This window comes from Carettochelys insculpta, chromosome 14 (assembly GCF_033958435.1).
Source record: "Carettochelys insculpta isolate YL-2023 chromosome 14, ASM3395843v1, whole genome shotgun sequence".
NCBI lineage: Eukaryota > Metazoa > Chordata > Testudines > Carettochelyidae > Carettochelys > Carettochelys insculpta.
The window spans coordinates 37,708,943-37,734,179 of NC_134150.1; the positions used below are offsets into that span (position 1 = coordinate 37,708,943).

Genomic DNA, 25,237 nt, shown 5'->3' on the forward strand with positions numbered 1-25,237 from the left:
GGTGTCCTGCACAGCTCAGAACCTGCATCTCACCTTGAGGGGGGCATGTGCTCTGTGGGGGCGTGGCCCCTCCACAGGAGGGGGCAGAAGCCGTGGGGTGGAGGGTTGAATGGCGTGAGCCTGCAGACTGGAGGACTGTGGAGAAGCAGTGGGTAGCTGCACCGCTAGTCAAAAAGAAGCAACAGTTTTCCTTTCTGTCCTTCTCTCTGGCGGGCAGTGCAGTCACCCGCTGCTTCTCCTGAATCTTCCGCTCTGCAGGCTCACGCTGCTGCCCGATGAGTTGCAGCCGGACCCAGCCCGTGCTGGGGAGAGCGTGGCCAGGGTTCAGCCACCAGAGTTGATATGCAGTACACAGCTGCTAGGGCACACTGAAATTAGGGGCAATTTAGCGCCTTACATTTCACGGTGCTCGATGCAGCTGCATGGGTCACGTATCAGTAGGGAGGGCCCTGTCCCAGAGGCTTTTGGCCATGGAAGAAAAAGTTAAAACTGCCCATTAGTAGCTTCCACTGGTCCTTCACCACTTGTCCATCACACCATTGCAGCACTCCTGTCCTGTCTCTTTTAGCTGCTTCTGCCATTCCACTCTGCTGCTGAGCCACCTTTTGCTTCTCGCTCAGCAGGTAACGCTTCAGGAAGTGACCCTGCTATGTTGGTGCGCATCTGGGCCAGGCACAGAGGGGAGGGGAGAAGAATCCCCTCTGCTCCATGAGAGGGGTGAAAACCCCTAGTACAGGGTGGGATGAAGCTGTGAGGCTGCTGACTTCCTCCTGCTTCCTCCCAGTCTCCACCAGGACTCCTGCTTGCTCTGCAGCCGGGGGTCGGAAGAACAAAGACCTGTGAAAAGGTGGCTTTCTACCCCGCCAGGCAGTTGGGTTTCCAAAACCCAAATCAGCCCAGGAATCCAGCTGCAAATCCTCTGTGTACGCATGATTGCACGTGCGCAGGAATGGTGGATGTTGGGGTTGTCATGAGCGTGCCTGCTCATAACAACCCATGTCGCTTATGCGGTGTGCTGCTGTGTTTTAGCCTCGTCTTTTCCTCAGGGCTTACAGTTTGATATCCAGATAAATGAAAAGATCTTGTGGTTCCCAGGGTTGTTATGAGCATGTTTTTGACAGCTTGGCAATGTGCTAAAATCTGTGTGTTTGTGTATACACCCTTAACATTACAATGTTAAATAGAACCTAACTAGTGATCATCACCCAAGTAGTTGTGTAGTCTTTTAAGCTATGTTCAGTCTATGGTTGCTATTTTGGGATATGTATCCTGAAATAGCAACTCTGCCGCTACTCCCCGTGCTCGAAATAGCACTGCTAGCAGTATTTTGGTTCTGCTACCCCTCGTTGAGAGAGGGGTAGTGGAAACCTAGAAATAAGTGCTTATTTTGAACATTGGTGCAGCATCAAGTTCGAAATAAGGTAACTCAAAATAATTTATGCAATTTGCATTGCATAAATTGGGTTACTTATTTCAAGTTAGGGATACAGTCTAAACATCTCCATATAGTGAGTGTTGTGATTCAAATGTTTGCAAACGTTACCGTAGTTGTATTACAGACCTACTGCTGCTGGGCGGAATTATAATAGTAGCTGCAAATATCACACATAAGAAGTGCTAGAAAAACTTAATAGGCTGCGTCATGCTTGGTGGCATTTAGCTATTTGCCAGACAACCTGTGACCAAGGGATAACTTTTTCATTGATAGGGATTTTGTGTGGCGAGTTACTCCCAAAATGGGCATCCTCCAGGACCAAGGTGTCCAACCAGTTTTGAAGCAGTAGCCACTAGTGGCTACTGCTATAGCTTACTAGCCACATTGTTCTGAAAATATATTGATTGTTCAAGCCAACTAGCCACACTCAACTGGCCAAATAGCTACCTGTGGCTCGTGGTTAGTATGTTAGACCCCATGTCTCTAGGATCATAAAAGAATAATTATAAAGGAAGCCTCCAGCTGCATGCTGAGCATGAAGGCTTCTTCTAACTAGCCTCCTGCCAGGATATGCTTTCAGAATGCCCTTAGTGAGAGTCTGCCTCTCCTTCAGGGCCTGATCTTGCAAGATTTGATACCCCCTTAGCCCCATGGGAAGTCAAGAGATGTTCAGCATGGTGCATGGCCGAGATCTTAGAGCAGCCTCCTGCATCGGGTCTGTTGTAGTAAGGGAGTGCTCAGATCTGTTGGGAAGCAAGCAAGAGTCAAGCCACCAGACTTGGCCTGGGCCTTAGCTTTGGCAGGAGAGGAAGCGAACTGAGAAGAGTGGGGAGGTGATAGTAACTTAGAAGTCATTAACTGATCTCCCTCTGCAGGAAATAACTGAACAGTATGAAGTCCTGGTCAGGCAAAAATCGGTGCACACCAGGAACGTTTTGCAACTCCACAGGACTGGGCCCGAAGAGGGCAAGTAGGAGGCAGTGTTCTAGCTAGGACTGGGAGCAGGAGGATGCAGTCCCTTCCCCCCTCTGCCTGCAAACCAATGCTGCACCTTTTCCCCAGGCCAGGCAGACAGGAGCCCAGCATCATGCCTGAGTAGAATATTTAATTCCCACAGACTGAGCCTCTGGCTGCCACAGCAACAGCTGCTGTTCTTGGGGGCTGCTTGTTGTTTTTGTTGGCAGTAATTTGGCCTGATGTCAAGCAGCCTTTCCTAAGCCCACCCCGTTTATTATCCCCTCCAAACAGCACCGCTTCTCTCTGCCCATTGGCTCCTTCCCCTTTCAATCTACCCAGCATTTCCTGGATGAGACATGGCTGCAGAGGGAGAGGAGAGAGAGACACCAGCAGAAGCAGCAGCGGACAGGACAGCCTCAGCCCCAGCCTGCGGTGCTGAGTCCCTTTGGGGCAGCTGGCGCTCCGGCCTGCAGACTGTAGGGACGCTGCAGAGCGGTAAATTCCCCCTTCCTGAGTACCTTGCCGGCCCTGGCTCCCAGCCTCTCATCTGTCCCAGTTGCACTAAACAACAGGCATGGATCTGCCTCTTGCTGCAGCATGGAGCTGAGCAGAGCAAAGGAAACCTTAGTTAACCTCCAACCCCTTTCGTCAGGGGAACTCTCCCCCTTTTCATTCCACCCCCTCCCTGAGGGAGTGCTCTGTGGCATTGCAGTCAAAATTTCAAATCTTCCACATTGCTGGTTTTCTCCCTTTTCTCTGGGCTTGCAGAGCATCTGATCAGGCTGTTGTCTGGTAACAGCTGAAGTGTGTGTTTGTGTGTGCGTGCAGAACCTGATCTGCTGTACGGGTTAGAAGTGTGTGTAGAAAACCTGAGCCCCAGTGGGAGAGGGAATCTGACCTGACCAGCACAGATTCCCTCCAAAAGGATCTCTCTGTGTATCTGAGTCTGGATGAATAATTGTAATACTGAGCCAAATGAGGTGGTGGTTCGTCTGCCTCATGGTTATGGAGAGGGCCAAGCTCTGAAGGCCCTTTCAAATGACAGCTCTGCTCAGGGCAGCAGGAGTAGGCCCCCGGGTGGCGGTGAGTGATATCTCACCAGTCCTAAAAAGCCAGCAGGCAGACCTGTGCAGCTGCTGGTGAATTTCTGTCTGTGTGGAGACAAAATGGTTCGAATGTCATCTTGACCTGTTACTGGGCTCAAAAATATTTGAGTTTGAATCCATCCCCCTTCCCCATCCCTCTGGCCAAATCTGCTTGTTAGTGCTTGCTGGTGCAGCGAGCTTTTCCAAGAATTTCTGGCTCCAAAGTGTGACCTAGCTTTAAAACTTGCTTTGTGTGCTATGAGCTACTGACTTGGGCTGAATTGAAACCAGCAAGCTAGGGGGGGAAAGCTCTGTATAATATTACTGTTCAGACTTCTCATGGTAGAAGAGCAACTGGCAGTAAACCAATAGGCAATAAGTGTGTGATGAGCTATTATAATACATAAATGTATATTGGAGTTATTAATAAACTTGGTAAAACAAAATGTTAGCTGACTAATAGAAGGGGTTAGGGAATGTATTTCCAACACTGAAATATTTTTTATTATATAGCTCAATAATATATGTTTGTGTGTGTTCTGTTTATTTTTAATCACTGTGTGACTGTTTGGCCCTCCTTAAGAGACTCATTTTGCTCATTCATTTGGCTGATTTGCTTAGAGTTTATCTTCTGTTTTCTGTTTCAGAAATATCACAAGTCAGACTATAATGGAGGCAAGCAGACAAACAAGAATTTCACGCCCACACAAGATAAGTGAATCCTCCAAGGTTAGTGAGTGTTTGTGAATTAAAATTATGATTACGTTGAAAGAGACCTTCTTTAAGGTGGGAAGCATGAGACAACTACACTAAACTCTTTCATGTGTGGCAGCCCCGGGACTGAGAGGTTGCCAGACAGTCAAATATTCTAGATAAGAGAGCAGTATACCTAGCAATGCACAATACTAAAGAAAAACAAGATCAGATATATTAAGAAATAAACCAAAATGTACGTAGACTATTTACCATCAACAGTAGTATTGTACACTGTAGCCTTATACTCTATTAGCTGTGTTTCTTTGTATTTACTTTCACTATACCATACTTGTGGAAAATGAAACTAAAATTTAGCTATGGTTAAAATGCCAGTTATCTGAGAGTTCCAGATGATAGAATGATGGATATGGAAGCGTTTACTGTACAATGAAATCGTTGGCTATTTAGTTCCTAGGTATATAATATAGTTAGCATGTAATAAGTTGCTTTTTAAATACAAGCATATTCCATTGACAGTAACTAAAACTACTGCAGCAAATAGGTCAGTGTCTGTTCAGAGTGACTCTTGGCTTTTATAAATGGCACATACTGGCAACCCTTCTCTGTGTTGTTCCCACCCCCCAGTAATTCAAAAGAGAAATGGGGGGGGCAGTACTTAATTTTCTTGCTGAACTGAAATGCTTTAAGATTTTTTAAAGAGACAAGTTAAATTTTAGGCCCAGTTTCAGGTTTTGTACAAAGCAGAGCCTTGACCAAGCAAACATGCGCATGTGAACAGGCTCTGTGAACTCCATGGAACTGCTCATATGCTCAATGTTCACTTTCTGTGTTAGGGCCCTGGGTGGTGCGGAAATCTGTTTCTACACCAGTGCGCAGCTGCATTGACTGCACTTGGGTGTATGCTGTAGTACATACGCGTAGATTCTGGTGCAGAAATGAAAGCTAATGCTACATCTACACTATCCCGGAAGATCGACCCACTCAGGATTGATCTGCCAGGGCTTGATTTTGCATGACTAGTGGGGATACGTTAAATCAACCTCTCAGGAGTCGCCGTCGACCCCATATTCTTTGCAAGATGCAAGGAATAAGAGAGGTTGGTGGGAATACCTCTCCCATAGACCTTTTTAGAAAGGATGGCCAAGTAAGCTGAGTGCAGATAGGTCGATTCTAGCTACACAACTGCATATCTGCAGTCGGCTTACTTTGCCTAGTGCAGACCTCATCTTAATGTTAATAATAAGTCTATTAATTTTAATTTATCTTAATGAAAATGGGAGAGGATTGGATTGCAACGTTGCTCAACAGTTTTGCAATCTAAACGCTACGACCTTGTGCTACAAGGGAGACAGGAAAGCTGAATTCGTCAGTTCCGACATTTTTGTTGTCAAAGTTGAATGAAAAGAGTAAATAAAGCACGAGAAGTCCAAAGTAAAATGGATCTTCAAACTTTTCTTGGCTATCTTATCTACAAGAACTGAGAAACAGGTACATTTAAAATACGTGCCTTTCGGTCTTGTTCCTTTACCACTAGCCAGATCACAGGTAGCATTTAAAAACTGTAACATAATAATAACAACTTTACAAATGACCTCAACAGCATTGTTTTGTCTTTTTGCATATGTCCTTGCTGTCAGTGATTACTTTCAGAATTCCTAGTTAACAGACTTAATATTCTACAGAATAACAGTTGTTTCATGCTAGTTATGTCAAAGTCACTGTGGTCTTGACTTTTTCTCCTCAATGCTCCAAGGGCGAATAGATGACTTGGTAAGCAGATGAAGTGTAGGAACATATTCTGAGTCATACCTGCATGGTCCCTGGGTGGGAATTTTCTGAGTCACTATAGGGGCTTGTCTGCACACTTGGCTTAATCTAATTCTTGACCTTCCCCTACACACCTCCATTCTCTGATTTGATCACCTTGATCATTTTTTTCTGATTTGTCCTCCTTGATTACTGTTTTGGTTCTCTGTGCCTTAAATATTAAGTCTGTTCTGGTACAGCTATGGTCTGAAGAAGTGGGTGTATCCCATGAAAGCTCACCTAATAAATTATTTTGCTAGTCTTTAAAGTGCTACTTGACTGCTTTTTGTTTTGACTGCATGGTCCCATGTGTGTGCTCAGTTTAGGCTTGGCATTCACTGTGACAGCACTTCTCCACAGAGATAAAAATCAGGGAATGTTAGTTATCGTAAGTGGCAGGCAGGATTACACTGCTGACTCAGTGGCACATATAATAAATAGGAAGGAGCCTTTGGTAACTTGCAAAATTCTGTTGTAATCTTATTGTGCAAGATGATGGTATTAGAGTACTGGAGAGTGCTGATAATCCTGTTAAAAGGGAAAGAGTGCATATATAGGTTGCACCTTTTAAAACTGGCACTCTCTTGTCTGGTAACACCTTACCAGACCAGGAATGCTGCTGGACCAGAGAGCTGGGGCAGGAGTTCAAGCAAATCTGGCCTTTCAGCAGCCCTGCAGGGGGCAGCAAGACCAGACCTGGCAGCCCCACAGAGGGCAGTGGGACCGGAGCATTGTCATCTTCCAGCAGCTGCAGGGGACAGCAGGGCTGGGGAGCCAAATGGGGTTGGGACAGGAGTGCCAGTGGCTGGTGTACCCAAGCAGCCACGTGGGGCCAGGGAACTGGGGCACCGGTGGTGAACCATGGCCAGGGGTCCAGCAGCGGTGGTTGGGGAGTAGGACCAGGGGACATTAACCCACCTGGCCTGGCAAAATCTCTCATTCAGGATCACTCAGTTCCTGAAGGTGCCAGACCAGGGAAGTAAAACCTGTACGATTTTTAGTTTAATCCTTTATCTGTGCATCTAATGACATGGCACGCTCTTTAATTTGTTTGCTGTGTGATTTCTGACTGCTTGTGAAAAATGCTTCAACAAAGAGAAAATCTTCCCAAAGTTTCAAATACATTTGGTTTGTCATTGGAGGCTCACTTTGGAGTCTGCTGGCAGCATTTTAACAGTTCTGTGATTAATAAGATCCTTTCAATGCTATTTTTGTTTTTTATTACTGATATTACAGTAGTGTCTGAAGACATTCACTGAGATCAGGGCCCCATGATGCTGGGTCCTGTGCAAACACTTACTTCCTGTCCAGTGTTCCCTGTAAGCTGAGCACTTGGGTGTTCACCTGGAGAGATTCAGGTGCTGCCCGACTGATTAGCAGAGCACCCACAGCTGCTCAGAGCCAGCAGCTTGTGTTTCTGGCAGCAGTGCACATCTCCACATGCCTTGGTGCACGTAACAAAATTTATTCCATTCATGGGTGGGGAAGAAACGAGCAGGAACAGTGCTCCTGTCCTGAGGAACTTAAATGTAAAGACCTTGTCTACATGGGGATTTATTTTAATAATTTTTAAGGTGCAAGTTTAAACCACCGCAGTTATACTGGTGTTATCTCCCCCATTCCCGGTGTAAACCCTCGTCTTGCAGTAGAATCATGGTTTGTTTTTTTTGTTTTTTCGGTGTGTTTGTTTTTTATGTTGCTTAGGAATATGTTTAAGATAAACCTAAAAAAGCCACTTTTACCCAGAAAGTGTGTGTGCTCACAGGGGTAACTATAGTGATACTTCAAAGTATAACTAGCAAAACTTCCCTAGTTTCAGGATGCTTATTTGAGGTTTCTCTAGTCCCGCGGGGTCCAATATGTTCCTCACTCATCATGTGTGATGAACAGGACATTGCAGTGTGTTGATTCTGGGATCTGGAACCGCATAGGGCTCTTCGAGTCTTTTAAATGTGGCTCCACAGAGCTGCCGACGTGGCATGTGCTCCGCCCACTCCAGGCACGTGCCCCACCGCTTGGTGGGACAAGCACGTGGTGGCAGCAGCAGCAGCCTCTGCAGCTCGGGCCCCAGCGTGGCTCCTCCAGCCCCGGTGGCTTCGGCCCCAGCAGTTCCTGCGGCCCTGGTGCATCCCTGGCAGCTCTGGCCTTGGCAGCCCCGGTGACTCTGGCGGTGGCAGCTGTGGTGACTTGCCAGCATTCAGTTAGTAGCGGAGGCTGAGGTTGCCTGTCTCTGGGGGAGGGAGGGGGCATTCAGTTAGAGCAGGGGAGAGGGGCTAAGGAAGCTTGGCTCTGAGAGAAGGGGAGGTCATGTATGTAAAGCAGGGGAGGAGGGGGCTGTGGCGAATATGGAAGGACCTTCACCACAAGCGTAGCAATCCTTGACTTACTCGTGGACACCACTGCTCTAGGCCCTTGCAGCTCTGTTCCAGCTGTAGTATGGTGCCAGAGTGGAGATGGGGCATGGTCATAGGGGCAGAATCCCACCCACAGAAGCTTTCACAACCTTGATGTAACCTGCTCCACATCTGCTGTTATTAATATCGATCAAGTATTTGATTAACTACGTACCACGTTCTAGACCACACGCGCCCAACCAGTTAGAGAGAAGGCGCCAAAATAGCTGTGGATAGAGCACAAAGAGCCACATATTACAGTGAACACTTTCATTCACGGCCTCGTATCATCTGGAACTCTCAAGTAACTGGCGTTTTAACCATAACTAAATCTTAGTTACATTTTCCATAAGTACAGTATAGTGAAAGTAAAGGGAAACAAATACGGCAAAAACAGCTGTAGTTTTGCTTTCGGAAAAGACTCTTATGGACATGTGATCACACGAGATTATGCAAATTAAGTGCACGATTTGTAAATCAGCGCTTCATTTGCATTTTTCATCTTCCTCATCTGCATCCCGCTTCCGAAAGCAGAATGCAGTATAGACGTAGCCTGTAAGTTTACAGTGTACAGTGATGTTGTTGGTGGTGAATAAAACACTCTGCATGCATTTTTTGTTTGTTTCTTAATATCTAAGCTTGTTTTTCTTTAGTGTTTTATGCATTGCTAGGTTTACCTCTGTCTTATCCAGAGTATCTGAATATCTAGCAACCTCGTGGTCCTGGGGCTGACAGATATGAAGAGTTTACTATATATATTTATTTTTTGATATTAGATATCTATCTTTAAAGATAGATAAAAATAAATATATAATATATAGCTTGATGCCCTTCCCATCTCCTTAGATCCAGGCACAACCAGCCCCCCACCCCTGGCTCTAACCCAATGCCCCATTTAGCGCAGTACCCTGTTTTCTGACAGTGGCCAATGCCAGATGCTTCAAAACAGGGCAATTATCAAGTGATCCCTCCCCTGTCGTGTAGTTTTAGTTTCTGGCAATTTGAGCTTTAGGGATACCTGGAACATGGGCTAGTGCCCTTGACAATCACTAATGCCATTAATAGACCTGCCCTCCGTGAACTTCTCTAGTTTTTATTTCTTTTTAAACCCAGTTATCCTTTTGTTCTTCATAACATCCCTGGTGATCAGTTCCACTGGCTGACTGTGAGTTGCATGAAGTTCATTCTCATGTTTCAGAGAGGTCGCCGAGTTAGTCTGTATCTTCAGAAACAACAACAAGTCCTGTGGCACCTTATAGACTAACTGATATTTTGGAGCATGAGCTTTCGTGGGCGAACATGAAGCGGGTCTTTGCCCACAAAAGCCTGTGCTCCAAAATATCTGTTGGTCTCTAAGGGTGTGTCAACAAGGTTACAAATCTTCGAAATAGCCGTGCTAATGGCCATTTTGAAGATTACTAATGAGGCGCTGACTTGAATATTCAGCACCTCATTAGCATTAGGACGCTTCTGGCTGCGGCACTTTGAAAGTGCGAGGCTGTGCGCGGCTACACGGGGGCCTTTTTCGAAAGGACCCCGCACCTTTCGAAATCCACTTGTCAGGGATTTCGAAAGGTGCGGGGTCCTTTCGAAGAGGACCCCTGTGTAGCCACGCCGAGCTGCGCACTTTCGTAGTGCCACGGCCGGAAGCGTCCTAATGCTAATGAGGCGCTGAATATTCAAGTCAGCGCCTCATTAGTAATCTTCGAAATATGGCTGTTTCGAAGATATGTGCCCATGTAGACACAGCCTAAGGTGCCACAGGACTTCGTGTTATATCTTATGTTTGTTTTAAAGATGCTGCCTATTAATCTCATTGACCCATTCTTCATGTGTTAAGTCAAGCAGTCCATAAAACTTCATTTACTTTCTCCACACCATTTGTGATTTTTAAGGACCTCTGTCATATCTCCCTTTAGTCTTCTCTTTTCGAAGATGAACAGTCCCAATCTTTGTAATCTCTCCTTATGACAGCTGCTCCAGACTCCTTGTTTTTGTTGCCATTCTCTGTACCGTTTCCAATTCTAATGTGTCTTTTTAAAGAGAGGATGGCAAGAACTTCTTGAGCTATTCAAGGTGTGTGAATCATGGATTTATATAGCAAAATTCTTTATTTCAGGTGTACAGATGGGCTGACCACTCTAGTCTAGTCCTTCAGAGTCTAAATGAGCAGAGACACCAGGGACTTTTCTGTGATATTATTCTGGTGGTGGACGAGCAGAGAGTCCCTGCCCACAGGAATCTCCTGGCTGTTTGCAGTGACTACTTCAAATCCATGTTCACCATTGGAATGCGAGAGGCCTATCAGAAAGAGGTTGAACTGTTTGGAGCCTCCTACATTGGACTCAAAGCTGTGGTGGATTTCCTGTATGGCAGTGAGCTGTCCCTAGACGGTGGCAACATTGATTATGTGCTAGAAACCGCTCACCTGCTGCAGATCTGGAAAGTGGTTGACTTCTGTTGTGAGTATCTGGAAAACGAGGTCAGCGAGGAGAACTACCTGTACCTGCAAGAGCTGGCCTCTATTTACAACCTGAAACGCCTGGATTCCTACATTGACTCCTTCATCCTGCAGAATTTTGGCACTCTCTCTTTCACGCCGAACTTTCTGCAGAACATTTCCATGCAAAAACTCTGCCAGTATCTAGGGAGCAGCAACGTGCAGCAGGAGTGTGAACATGACTTGCTGCAGGCTGCATTGCAGTGGCTGACGCAGTATCCTGAAAGGGAAACCGAGGCTTACCAGGTACTGGACAACATTCACTTTCCCTTGATACCAAAGAGCGACCTCCTCCATCGAGTCAAGCCTGCAGTCTGCTCCCTTCTCCCAAAGGAAGCCAACTGTGAGGGGTTTATCGAAGAAGCGGTGAACTATCATAACAACGTCACAGCCCAGCCAGTGCTCCAGAACAAGCGGACAGCTCTGCGTACCAACGAAGAGAGGCTCCTCTTTGTGGGTGGGGAGGTTTCAGAACGGTGTCTGGAACTAAGTGACGATACCTGCTTCCTGGACACCAAAAAGGGCCAATGGATAACTGAGACGCCACTCCCAGCCAGGCGAAGTCACCACTGTGTTGCGGTGCTAGGAGGTTTCATCTTCATAGCTGGAGGCAGCTTCTCAAGAGACAATGGAGGGGATGCAGCTTCAAATCTTCTATATAGGTATGACCCCCGCTGTAACCAGTGGATAAAGGTGAGATTCAAGCTGTATTACATCTTTTTTTTTTTTTCTTTAAATCTTTATTTTTGTCTTTTGTTGGTGCTGGGAACTAAAATATACCCACATATTTTTGCAGACATAAAGCACCCCTCTGAGTAGAAACAACTAGTTGGATAACTTCTGTGAATGTTGTTTTATGCCAGCTGCAAAAGACTAGGCCTGTCCCAAAATGGCTCATGACAAGGAGCCAGATTTCCAACTCCCCTTGGGATGTAAGCATCTAACCTCCTCAGATGCTTTGCAAATCGCATTTGGCACCCACCTGCCAAATTCCTGTGAAGATCTGGCCTAAAGTACTGTGTAAGGGCCACTTTGCAAGACTTTAAAGCTGTCAAGTCCAACCAGTTCTGAAGAAGTAGCCATGATTAGAGTGAACTAGGCACATTATTCTGAAAATATATTGATTGTGGAAGCCAGCTAGTCATGCTCCACCAGCCAAAGAGCCACATGTGGCTAGCATGTTGGACAGCATGGCTTTAAGATCATAGAGGATGAGAGTGTTTAAAGATGGAAAACAAGTCTTTTCCCTTCTGTGTTGGAATACAGGACGACTCCTGATTTATCAAACCGATACTACATTTTGGACTGATCTTCTATTCAGAAGCCCTTGGGAGTTCAGTGTTTGAGTTGATTCCCTGTGTCCAGAGACTCTGCATTATTGCAAGATGGACCAGAAATCACAAAGGCATGGAGTGGTTTGTCTCTACACAAGACATAGAAGTTGACCACAGATATGCAATTATAGCTATGCCAGTTGCGTAGCTAAAATCGACGTATCTGCAGTTGACTTCCATGTCTGTTTACACAGGGGAAAGTCAATGGGAGCATTTCTCCCATCAACTTTCTTTATTTCTCCTCCTCCTTGTGAGGACCACAGGGTGCAACTTCGACCCCGGAGAACGTTCTTTCACATGAGCGCGAAATCAAATCCCTGAATATTGACCCTGAGGTGGGTCGCTCTTCTGAGGTAGTGTAGCTGTAGCCAAGGCTGCACTTGAACTTGGAGCTAGGGATGTGATTCCTAGCTCTTATTGCTCTTGTAAGCTAAAAACTATACGGTAACCATAGAATCCCAAGCAGCTGTGGCTAGCTGCCCCAAGTACATATCGCTGAGGTCCAGGCAGGTTTCTACTTGGGACAGCGAGTCCATACAATTGCCCATGCTGACACAATTATGCTACTATTTTTAGCTTGCAAGCTAACACCAGTATGTCAGCGTATGCTGGGGATCACACCCCTAGCTCCATCCGTAGATCGAGCTTTAGATGTTTTCCATTTTCCCTCTGTGTCCTTTCACTTCAATGCCAATGCACCATGTGCAGCAGAACAAAGTTCTGTTGGTGTACTGATATAGGCAAACACAAATAGTAGCTCTTTTTAAAGCTCATAGGTGGAGACATCTTTGCTCGTTAAACCAACTTACCAATTGTTTGAGGATGTTGGTATTTTATCTATTTATTTTGCAGGCTGCCTCCATGAGACAACGACGAGTAGATTTCTATCTTGCAGCCATTACAGATATGCTGGTAGCTGTTGGTGGAAGGAATGAAAATGGGGCTCTTTCTTCAGCTGAGATGTATAGTCCTCAGAAAGACTCCTGGTCTTACATAGCCGGCTTGCCAAGGTAACAGTGGTCTGTTTAGAAACCCATGTTTTCCTTAAAGAAAGACCCCTCCAAGATGCCCTGAGTTCAGTCTTATCTCCTGGGAGGGAAAAGAAGCTTAATCTGAGCAGCTGTGTCCTTGGAGCAATGAATTTGAGATTCACTGGACTGTCTGTGATCTGCACCTTAGGATCACAGCTACATCAAGAGCCTTCTGTGGCTGTAGGCTATCTTTCCTGAGGTCGGTCTCAGCGGAATTCCCTCCTATCATTTAGATCTCAGAGTAAGGCTTCCTTAAAGTGGATTTTATGTCCTCTATATATTTTGGGTTTTTTGCCACCTACTCTTCCTTATGGGTATTTTTTGGTGGCCGCTTGTACGCATGCCAATATGGAGAGGTCCAGGCACAGATGATGTTCCACAGGTCTGCAATCAAAGATAAGTCTTAGTTACTCCAGCTTTGAGAGTTCTTTTATTTTATAGCGGGCAGCATTAGCGCTCGAGTTTACTTTACTCCCAAACTGATACCTAGAACTTCAGGATGGTGACTTTTGGAAGGGGTGGGGAGTGTAGCGAAAGCTTTCTGTCTGGTGCAGTAGCAGTTCATTTTGATATGTTTGCAAATGCTGGTTCAGATGTTGCTGTGATATTGCATGAGTCTTAGAGGCTTGAAAAGGTAGCTGCTGGGCCGATTGGTACTGGGGTGCATGGCAGCCTGTGGCTTCAGTGGTCATGTTTGCTTGGCTGTTATAGATCGTCTCGCTAATAGAACCCTTCAGTGTCTATTTTGCCTAGAGTTTTTGGTGTTTTTCTTAAAGCTCTGAGACTAACAATTCAGGCCCTAGCTGTTGAGTTTGAGTCATGGGCAGCTAGCGTAGGCGCGGATGGCAGGGAGCTGCCTTTTTCCGGTTCTGTGTTGGACCCATGTAGGTATTCCTCCGTGTTCCTGCGATTCCAGAAGCAGATATTCTTCTGCATACGTGGGCCAATCAGGCAGGTTGTGATTAATAGCATTTAATTCCCCAGCCTCCTGTGTATGGATTTCAGCTCTGTGTTGTCTCAGCTGCCACTCATAATTTCAGTTCTTAATATCTCCAGTGTGGGGTTTCATGAACACTCTAATATCCAGCTCTATTTTTCAACAGGTGGGGAGGGCTAGTCAAAGCAGGCTTATAGCTATATGACCAAGGCACAGGCAGGTCCAAGGCACTTAGCAAGTTAATTCAACTAAAACCCCTCCCCTCCTCCCTTACAATGCTTTAAACCAGGGTGCCCTGTGTAATCAATGTCTTACACAGCTATGGCGACTGCCCTGTCCTCCACAACAACCTAGAGCATTGGTGAGATCCCACAACTCCCACACTGAGTGTCAGCATAAATTGTGATTTTACAACAATTTGTTTACAATAGACAAAATCTCATGGCTTACCTGCTGCCCATTAGGCTTTGCCTGAAAGGTATCACACATTCACCCCTTTGCATTCTCATGCAAATGATCTCTGGGAGACACATTCCTCCCAGCCTCAGTATCACACATGCACCCCTTTGCATTCTCATCCAAATGATCTCTGGGGGAGACATTCCTCCTAGCCTTCAGCTGCATTGCATTCCTGCTGCCACATTCCTCACGATTTTTTTTTTCCCAAGAGAAATCCTGAGGGGTTCTAGCAGTCGCTGGATGGCTGTGCTGCGGCAGAAGCTGCAGTTTGCACTGCATTGAATCAGAAGGTTCTTCAAAACTGGCATGGTGGCTAACTGGTATTGTGGATTGCAGCCTTTTCCTCTTGACATTTCTGCTCAGCCAGTCTAACACATTCCCTTAGATATGTAAGACAGAACACCTGGTGCCTTCAGTGGGAGCATGCCTGGGCCTGCGGTGTTAAAACTACCACAGTCATGTTCTACCCCACATCCTTTTCCAAGGCTTACACAGTGGGGTTTGCCCAGCATTTGAGGTGACCCTGCACCCCATTTGCTTTCATGTTCTGAACCATTTGCTAGGATTTTGAAGTCTGCTTGGTTAGTATGGCTGCAGACAAGCACATTTTAAGTCCAGTTAGCTGAAAGGTGTTTAGGCTGTTTCAGCAGATGATCTGTGGTACTGGAAAGTAATGAAGCAATGGACACTTGGATGCTTCAAAGGAATCTGCTTACAGTACTGCAGTAGAACTCACTCGATGAAATTGTTCAGCAGTCCAAAGGCAAAGAGGAAAAACCTCAGTGCTTTTTTGTGGCAGTGTTTATGCTAGATTTTCCAGCTGCGTTGAAGGGGGGTGTCAAACACAGTTCTTCGCTCAGCCAGTACTAAGCTCCGCTGTCTTGTTGGTGGAGATAAAAGTCAGCTGAGTTCACTCAGGGTCAGCAGAGTTGACAATAAAAGCAAACAAAAACCCATGGTGGACTATGAACTGCTACGATGGGCGCTGCTCGTTGCTGACCCTGTCCACCTCAGCAGTACACCAGAATGCAACAGGGTATACGCAGGAGACAGCAACCAAAATAGCAAGAAGAGCCATTTTTTTCCAAGTCGCTCACAAACTCAATAATTCAAGAGCTGCAGTGGATGTGAATACGAGACAGTTAACATCAAACCATACTTTTTTGTAACACTTATTTTAAGAACAGAGCACACACAATGATTTGTAATGCAATACATGTTTACTGTGGGACGGTCACAAATTTTTACGCATTCTATTTTCTCACATGTACGTTTTGTACCACTGTCTTCCAGACTTTCACTCCCAAACTTTCTCTCTCTGGAAGATGCTATGGGGAATTATCCAGCATTTGAAGTTCCTGCATCGTTTGCTATTTAGATCGGAGTGGTTCCTTTTTGGGCTTTTAGACATTAATTGTTTATTGAAAATAGCCAGGAGGGTTTTTTTTCATTTTCACTTTGTAATTGTAGTGCCAGGAGCCACAAAGAAGTCCTTAAAGAGCTGCATGTAGCTCCAGAGCTACAGGTTGCATATCCCTGGAATGGGGAAGCTCATTTGGCCTGTTTCTTTCCCCCCCTCTTTTTCAAAGCTGCTATGTATCCCCAGCTTCCACTGTATTAAAAGGGGGATGTGAATGCTTGGCACTGTCTATGAACTCTGTGAGGTCCTAGCACAGATTCAGCTTGAGGCTCACAACATCCGAGTTTGGATCCCCCTTTGGAAGGTCTTTCAATTGTCCTCGCTTCAGGTAGCACTTTTAAGCCTCTTCTGAGAATCTGATCACTTGGTCAAAGGCAACTAAGTCTTGGAGGGGTCTTTCCTCCAAAATCTCTGGGTGGATGGTACTGCTGCTCAGTTGCCCAGGCTCCAGCCCTGTTGTAACATTTCACCAAGTGAGACAGCACTGTGGTAGTCTTTGGGTTCCATCTCAAAGACGCTTCTGTACCCTATCATTGGTGCTTGCTTTTGTGTATTGTTACTAAATCTTCCATACTAGGAATATTGTGAAGGAGTGCCCAGACATGGACTTTAGCAGACAGCTGGATTAACACACATACATCTTTTGTCATCCCTCAACGTGATAATTTAAGAAAATTTTTTTTGCCTTTTCTTGGCTCATGGCACTGTATAGGTGCAGGAGAAGCCAAGATAGTGAGGCCCAAAGAGTTTGGAGTCTGTAGCTGAGAAAGAATCTTGCTCTGTGAAATAAAAACAGGTCTAGATTCTGTCCACATTGAGCCAAGAGTGTGGTTAAGCACAGGTTTAAATCATTTTGTGCTAAACTGATTTTAGTATGGATTCAGCTGCCATTGGGTTAGCCTAAATGCTGCTAAAACCATTTCAGTGTGAAGCTAAAGTTAGTGCATCAGGAATCATGGGTTTTAATGGATGGATTACAAGACTAGATGGGTTGGAGTGGTGCAAGTCACCTTATAGGACAGTGGTGTCCAAAAAAAATTCACCACTCTCCACCCCACTAAGCCAGACACCACCCCCGGAGCCAGACACCCACTCCCCACCCGAAAAAAAAACCCACAACCCCCCGCTGGTGACTCAACAGGGCCACCTCCAGAGCTGTGCCACCCCAGCTGCCCTGAGCCGCGCTGCCCACCCATCCGAGCTGCTCAGCCCCATGAGAGCTGTCCTGGCCTCCGCCAGCATCAGGAAAAGCCTCCTAGCTGCTGCTGCCATGCGCTTGTCCCACCAATGGTGGGGCACATGCTTTGGGCAGTGGGGGGGGCACCCCATGTGTGCGGCTCCCCTGAACCGTGTTTGCCACCTCCAACCATCTGGCAAACGGAGAACGTATTGGACACTGCTGCTGTAGGAGGTGAAATGTGTTTCTGGTTTTTAGTTGGCTTTGCCAGCTGTCCATGTCTTTGTTACAGAAATATGGGTTAGACTCAAATGGAAGAGTAAAGAGAGAGCTAATAATAAGAAGTGGCAGGGGATTCTTCATGGCAATCCCAGATTTCCTGGAGAGAAGTGTTTTTAACTGAAATCTATCTCTGCTGTAACTGAATGTATAGAAATGTTGAATTTTTATATGACAAGAATATGGAAATGTATCACTAAGAATTAGCTACTTCTGAACTAGGTGCATTTGGGCTGTGTGAGTATAGGGGTTGTTTTGTCTTTTTAGTGGAAAATGAGTGAGAGGATAGTAATAATCTGATACTCTCATACCTCTTCAATGCAGTTTTTATGCAATCCACTATTTGGTTGCAAAACTTTTTTGCCTCAGAATTCTCTTTGGAGTTGCTGTCATGGTGCATGCACCCTGAGAGAGGGTTTTTGCCTTTTTTTTTTCCTGAGGCTGCTTCTACGCATGTCACCTCCTAATGAGGCAATTCAAAGCAGGCTAACGAGGCACTAACATGCATATTCAACACCTCATTAGCATAATGGTGGCCACGCGAATTTCAAAGTGCAGGTTGACAGTGAAGATGGGGACAGCTTTGAGATAAGTGCCCCACTTCGACATTCCCTTACTCCTACAGAACTAGGTTCTAGGTACTTAAAAGCTCTTTACCTATGGATGATGTTTCCTGGCCTGTGCCAGGGTTATAAGTCCGCCAGCATATTGATTTAGGGGGGAATTTCTCAAACCCACTTACTGTTGGTCTAACTCTATTTCTGTTGAAGTCCACGGGCGCTGATGCCACTGGAAGTTGTGAAGTCAAAGCTGAGTGGTTTTGAAAATCCCTCACATGGTGAATTGACTTATATTTCACATCCCCATCCTCAATTTAACAGAAGCTAGACCAGTGGTGGCCAACCTGTGGCCCGAGGGTCACGTGCAGCTCATCAGCGTTCGGTGTGTGGCTCACGGGATATTTTGTTACCATAGCTCATGCACAGGGTTGCCAGATTCTGCTGGTTTCCATCCCTGTGATCTTTTTTCCCAGACTGGTATTACTAACGCGACAGGCAGGCATAGCAGGGGCACAGGAAGGGGGATGCGTGCTGATTGCAGGCAACATCGGCTGTCACAGCTGTGTGCTCCCTCTGCATCTAGGCTAAGCACTGTCACAGTTCAGTCAACACACCCCACAGATTCCAAGTACGCAAGCGCAGTTAGCGCAACTGCCCTGGCCCGGGGGGCATCTTGGTCACAACAATCTTGCGGCCGACTGAGATGGAGGGACACTCATGTGGCCCATTCACTAGCCTAGGTTGCCCATTTCCCTGAATTAAAGATGCCAAAGGAACCATACTATCAAACACTACCATTGCTCCCAGCAAACCTGAGTAACCACTCCTGGCCTAGCAACCTTCTTTTTCCTCCATGCTTTCCTTGGGATTTTGATAGACCCAAACCCTCCATGGGTTTATTATTATTAATACTAGTGAGTCCAGTGCTGCTTTTGCTGTTCCCTAAAGCCTTTTTCATGCTGCTGTTTGGTGGATCCCTGCTGAATAATTAGAATTTAATTTGGAATATCGCTTTTAAATATAGCGCATACTCGCAAACTGACCCAGCTTTGCTCAGCTGCTTAAGTGAAGTAAATGGGTTCCCCCCCAACCCCAGCCCCGTATAAAAGGGAAACGTATATGGCCTAAGCAAATGATTGCTTCTGCAGCCCCAGCCATAGCTCCTGGAGGGGAGGACGCCTTCCCTCACTCCAGGGGAGGCTGGGGCTGAGCTCCTTTCTGGGGTGGGGAGGCCCATCCCCCACCAGTGTGGACTGGGAGGGAGGGATGGAGCCAATGCCAGGGCTCTTTTCCCCGACCCTGGCACAGCAGCAGAGGGGCAGGGGCAGCGTTAGAGCCAGGGCCAGCATTGGAGCTGGGCTGCAGCCGCAGCATTTTTCCCACCGCCCCAGCATAGTGGCAGTCGGCGGCAGGGTTGGTGTCACAGCTCTTTTTTGCCCCCTGACATGGCAGCTGGGTTGTGTGGGAGGGGGGTCACATTTTTTTTCACTGGCCCCGGTCTCGTGCTTTTTCCCCAGCCCAGCAAGAGTCGGGGGCCAGCAGCAGAGGAGGAGAGACCAGGGCCACAGCTTTTTTTCTTAGCTCTGGTTTAGCAGGAGCTGAGGGGATGGAGCTTTTTTTTCCCAGCCTTGGCCCAGGCAGAGCTGGGGGGCCAGAGCTGGTGCTGGGAAAAAGCCATGGCCCCAGCACAGTGGCAGTTGAGGGGAGGGAGGGGTGTTTTCCCCGGCCCCAGGGAGAGAGATGTGGCAGGGGAGGGAGAGTCAGAGTTGGGGTTTATGGCTGCAACTTCTTGTGGTGGGGAATCTAGTTGAGGGGAGTTGTAAGGGGGCCAGTGGGGCTTCCCTTGTGCAGTTCTATGGCCAAGCACCAGGGTGGGGTGGAGTAGAGGGGCACTTACCTCTCCTGGCAGGGTGCAGAGCCCTGTCTCCACTTGAACACTGTTTTCCTGCTTTGGCTGCCCCCAGTGGTCACTGCAGTATGGCTATTCCCTGCGCTCACCACCTCTAGTGGTGGCATATGTCGTTCCTCCTGTTGGTGCCCCTCCCCTTCCATAGTTTGGGACATACTGGGATTTCAGGCATTTCCCAATTTCCAGGCACAGCCAAACCCTGATCTGGGAATAAGCTAAGGTAGGAGGAAGCTGCATGCCACTTCACGTGGTCGTAGCTCTTATGGTTTAAGAGGAGTTCTTGAACAAACATAGTGCCAACAGAGAGCCTCCAATATATATACTGTAGTAGATTAAGTAACTCACCACTTCACTGTATGGGCAGCGTGGATAAGTCCCCATCGTGGTTAAACAGTTACCCTAGTCTGCAAAAACAATGACAATGTTCTTGTTGGCCTATTCTAGGTTTACCTATGGACATGCTGGCACGGTCTACAAGGAATTTGTTTATATATCTGGGGGCCATGATTACCAAATTGGTCCTTATAGAAAAAATCTCCTCTGCTACGATTACCGCACAGATGTCTGGGAGGAAAAGAGGCCAATGATCACTGCCCGGGGGTGGCACAGCATGTGCACGTTGGAGGACAATATCTACTCCATCGGTGGAAGTGATGACAACATAGAAACCATGGCGCGCTTTGACATTCTGAGCGTGGAGTCTTACAGCCCTCAGTGTAACCAGTGGACTAGAGTCTCTCCCTTGTTGCAAGCAAACAGTGAGTCTGGAGTGGCGGTCTGGGAAGGCAAAATTTATATTTTGGGTGGCTACAGCTGGGAAGATACCGTCTTCTCCAAAACCGTCCAGGTGTATGACAAGGAGAAAAATAAGTGGTATAGAGGTACCGACCTTCCCAAAGCTATTGCTGGTGTGTCTGCGTGCGTCTGCGCATTGAAACCCAGAAAGGAGGACAAAAAGAAAAAGACAAAAACAAAGAAGCACCAGGATAGAGGAAGATGACACAGCTTAGATAACTCACCTTTGTGGGCAGAATCCAAAGGAAACTTGACACTAATATCTCTTTCTAAACCCAACTTTTTTAAAAGGAAAAAAGAAAACAGTTTCTGAACCTTTAAAGAACATGTGGTTGAACATCATTGGGTGAGGGTCATGTGAGCGTAACTATTACTCAGAATAGTGGTGAGGTTGCAAAGGGTGGAATGCTACCTGTCTTGTGCATTTCAGTCCAGTCGGTTACTTTCTGTGGTTCTCGGTTTTTACACACTTGTAAATAATAAAGGTATAAAATTTAAAAAATTGAAAACTTTGACTTAGCAAATTAAATGATGGGGAGGTAAAAGAAGACCCAACTTTGATTCGCAGTTACAAAGAGAAATCTAGAACCAGTTGAAATTGAAAATTTGATATGGATCTTGTAAATCCTGTTGTTCTTCCCTCATTAAATTTAATGTACAATGCATTCTAGAGTTATGAGTACCAGAGTTCTAGTATGCATGAGTAACCATTTAAAGTATGTATATCAAGACATCTTGGTAAGCAAATACATTTATTTGGGCATAAGGTCTCATGAATTGCAGCTGACAAAGGGTAAGTCTGCACGGCAAGGTTATTTTGGAACGTTGGCTGATCTTTCCATAGTGTAATGGTCTACAAGATTCAGGAGAGGTTACATAATCTTTACGTCACTTGTTAATCACTAGAACTGTGCAAAACTTTCATTACAAAACCCATTACCAAGTTCAGTCTTGTTGATATCTCCTAGTTCAGGATCAGGTTTTTAATCCTTTTAGAGAATTTGACTGGGTTTGTGGCTTTGGGCAAAAATTATAGAGAACTTTGTCCAGGTGAGACAAATAAAGTCCTCTGAGAGTTACGTGGGCGGAAGGGAAAGTAGTTTGAAATCCAAAACTCCTAATGAATGTGAGACAAAAAGCAAACCATCCATGGGATTGGGGTGGGGGGAATTTGCGGAAACGGGGAACTGCTGAATTTAGCATTGGCCTAGAAAAATTATGACCTTGATCAACCAGCGCAAAAGGCCCAGAACTACTTTGTCAGGTGACTGCAACACTGTTCTTGGAAGGATGGACTTACCATTGGGAAAAGTTGTGGTGGATTCTTGGGATGTCCTTTGGGGCACAAATGATGAATGAACGAAAGGGGAAATCATATACCGTAATCCCTCCATGTGTGATTAAGTTGTGCTTAACTCGCGTTAAAACTCAAAATCCCGCTGTCCCCGGCCCTGGTTCAACCCCTGCCCCCTGCATGGCTCTGGCTCCAGCTCAACTCCACACCCCTCACCCCCTTGTGAGGCTGTGGCTCAACCCCCTGCAGGGTCACACAGTCCTTGCTCAACTCCATCCACCACACTCCCTTCAGCCCTAAGCCACCCCAGGCTTAACCCCCTGCCCCTCTCCCACTGCGCCAACTCACTGCCAGGCTTAACCCTCCCCAGCTGTCCCCCAAAACCCAGGACTTACCTTCAAAAGGAGCTCCAGGTCTTCCTGCAGCTTCCCTGGTTGCAGAATGTGCGTTCTGCCAGAGAAAAAAGCCACCCCCTGATTTCCGCGAAATTTGAGTTATGCAAAGGTGCGTGGGAACGCAACCCTCGTGTAACTTAGGGATGACTGTATTAGAGTGATACCAAAGGGATCTGGCTATACTTATCACCCTAAAGCAAATTTTGATTGTAGATTTTATCAGTACACCCTAAAAATTGCCAATGCATTTTCACATGACAGTTTAAAACAGCACTGAGTTGAAGTGCACCAGCAGGATTAACGCAGACATGTTCTTGCATTTGAAAAATCACTCCCCAGTAGAATGTATTAATCCAGGGGGATGCAAAGTGGGGGGCACACCTTCTCAAGGGAGGTATGAAATTTTGTAAGGGGGGGCAGCACAATAGGCTGCTGGGTCTCAGGCTCATCCATCTCATAAAAAATGTTGAAACGTTACTGTTTTTATGTCTGTATTTACATTGATATACTGATTAATAAAGGTTTTTTACATTCTACATACTTATTTTTTTACATGTACGAAATTTTTTTTCCCTCCTCTGAACATAACTGAAATGTCCGTTGGTTTGGATGACATTAGACAGATTGGGCGGGAGGCAGTGTGTACTAACTGCAGGGATGAAAACTGGGGCCTGACCTAAAAAGTTTTCTCACTTCTGCATTACCCCACCAGGTACAATCCTTCTGCCATTCCATCTGCCACAGGCGGGGTTGTGTCTACTGCAAGTACTGAAATTCACCAAATGTCTGGCTAGCCATTCTGCATTCACCCCAGAGCCGTTTACAAATGGATCTTCTGCTTGATTTGCAAGAGTTTGAGAACCAGCAATCTCATGCAGTCTCTGTCATTTTTATAACAACAATTGCTAATAATTCCAGGCCACAGATTTCTATTTCTCATCCCAACACAAAGCAATTTGTAGAGAAATTTTTGAAACTTTTGTACTTTTTATAACACACTTTGCTAATACCTAATTTCTGGTTTGCCATATTATGTTATTTACTGTTGAAGTGTCTGACCTATAATCATGGTCCTATTGTTATAATCAGGAGCTCAAAATTTGTTGGCTCTTTCAGGCATTGTGTATAGTCTGTTGTGATGTGATGCAGCTGTTAAGGCGGCATTTAGATTTTTAGCATTGTCATCCCTATTGTGACTATTGCAAGGCTTTCTCTGGCAGTGCAGATTGTCAGATTTGCTAACAAACGCTCTTTTATTGTCACACTGTGATCCACTGAGTGGATTTCAAGAGCCTTGATTTAAAGTACTTCTTTGGTGCTATTGATCAGTTTTTCTCCAAATTTCTTCCAAGTCCCTTTCCATCCACATCTCCTTCAGTGCACAACATAACCAGGTTTTCAGAACTGCCATTTTCTTTTCCATCTCATGTACAAGCAATGCCCTGCCTGATTTTGCCCCTAGGGTGTGTATGCCTCATTTAATGTGAAAATTCTTCTAAGAAAAACTTGTTTGCACTTTAAAAGACAGAACATGTTTATCATCATTTAGTGTTTGGGGAATGCTGGGTCCTCTATGAATAGGGTTTTGTTTTTTGTTTTTGTTTGTTTGTTTTTTTTAAATTTCAAAGTGGCATCTTGTGAATAGAGTGAAAGAAAAGAAACAACTGATGCCTTGTTAGACAAAAGATTAAATAAAACTGGTTTGAGAAATATAATTTTAAAAACCTGGATATTTTTTGTTTTGTATTTTTATTTATTTTTGTAAACAATAGAAACTACTAAATTGCCTCATGGAGAGAACTTTTTGTAATGATGCCTTTCCATTGCATTAGTGAATATTTTTAACCGTACCTTAAAAAAAAAAAGATAAAAGAATGGTTGATCTGAAAACTACTTTGACTGACAACTCCTAATTCATCTTTGTGCAACCCTTTTCATGTGTAAATACACAAAGATTCCCCAGGACTCTTCTTTGTTTCTACTAATTGGCTGCTTGTCAGTTTTGTTTGTTTGTGTGTTTGTTTTAATTATACATGTTGGTGTGTTGTCATGATGTGTTCACAATTTAAAAAAATTAAACAAGTTAAGAATATCTGACTTTATTCTTCTTTGTGGGCATTGTTTACCCCCTAACTGATGTTTTTCTTTCTTGATAACTGGAAAGGAAATGGCTTTTTGATAACTTTTTCAGAAATGGTAGCAATAGTTTGATCTTGCCCCACTTCTCAGCAAAGCATTTGACAGTCAAAACATAGTGGACCTCATTCAGATTCCAATGGTGTCAAAAAGAATATTTCACCAAGTTGGATCGAGTCCCAGTGAATGCCTTGTATGAGAGTAAGACTTAATTTGTTAGGCAAAATCAGGGCAGCCAACAGACTTCACTGGGCTCTGGGGTAAGGTGGGTGGGGGGAAGAGGTCAAGGCTGCTCTGGGCCCCAGAATGGATGGGGCATTGGATGGAAGCAGCGAGGCTGGGGCTAGCCTCCCTGAGACAGCCCTTCAGAGCTGTCCAGGGGTCTGGTGGTCATTTAAAGGGACTGGGGCTCTGGCTGCTACCACTGCTGCTTTTAAATCACTGGGTCTCAGGGCAGCTGTCCCCTTTGCCCACACTGTCAGCAAGATCCCTAGCTATTGCTCACTTCACCTGGAAGTGATTATGTAACCATAGATGTGCTGGCTGTAGCTGATCTGAAATAACTGTTTAGAGATATAATGATGATGATGATTGGGCATTTTAGAACTGAAGACTGTC

At 45.6% G+C, this 25,237-nt stretch overlaps 1 protein-coding gene across 2 annotated transcripts in view; it reads left to right on the plus strand.

Annotated features, from left to right (window-relative positions):
- KLHL36 (kelch like family member 36) overlaps nt 1–24,569 on the plus strand; it is a 29,471-nt gene extending 4,902 nt beyond the window's left edge. Inside the window, exons 1-5 of one of the 2 annotated variants that reach the window (XM_075009079.1) lie at nt 2,760–2,887; nt 4,125–4,206; nt 10,513–11,586; nt 13,080–13,237; nt 20,444–24,569. In XM_075009079.1, coding sequence (XP_074865180.1) covers nt 4,147–4,206; nt 10,513–11,586; nt 13,080–13,237; nt 20,444–20,999 — 1,848 coding nt within the window. In that variant the 5' untranslated portion in view covers nt 2,760–2,887; nt 4,125–4,146 and the 3' untranslated portion in view covers nt 21,000–24,569. Of the gene's footprint in view, nt 1–2,759; nt 2,888–4,124; nt 4,207–10,512; nt 11,587–13,079; nt 13,238–20,443 lie in introns of those variants that run through there. The other variant, XM_075009077.1, reaches the window with a different exon arrangement.
- Nucleotides 24,570–25,237: the final 668 nt, after the last annotated feature.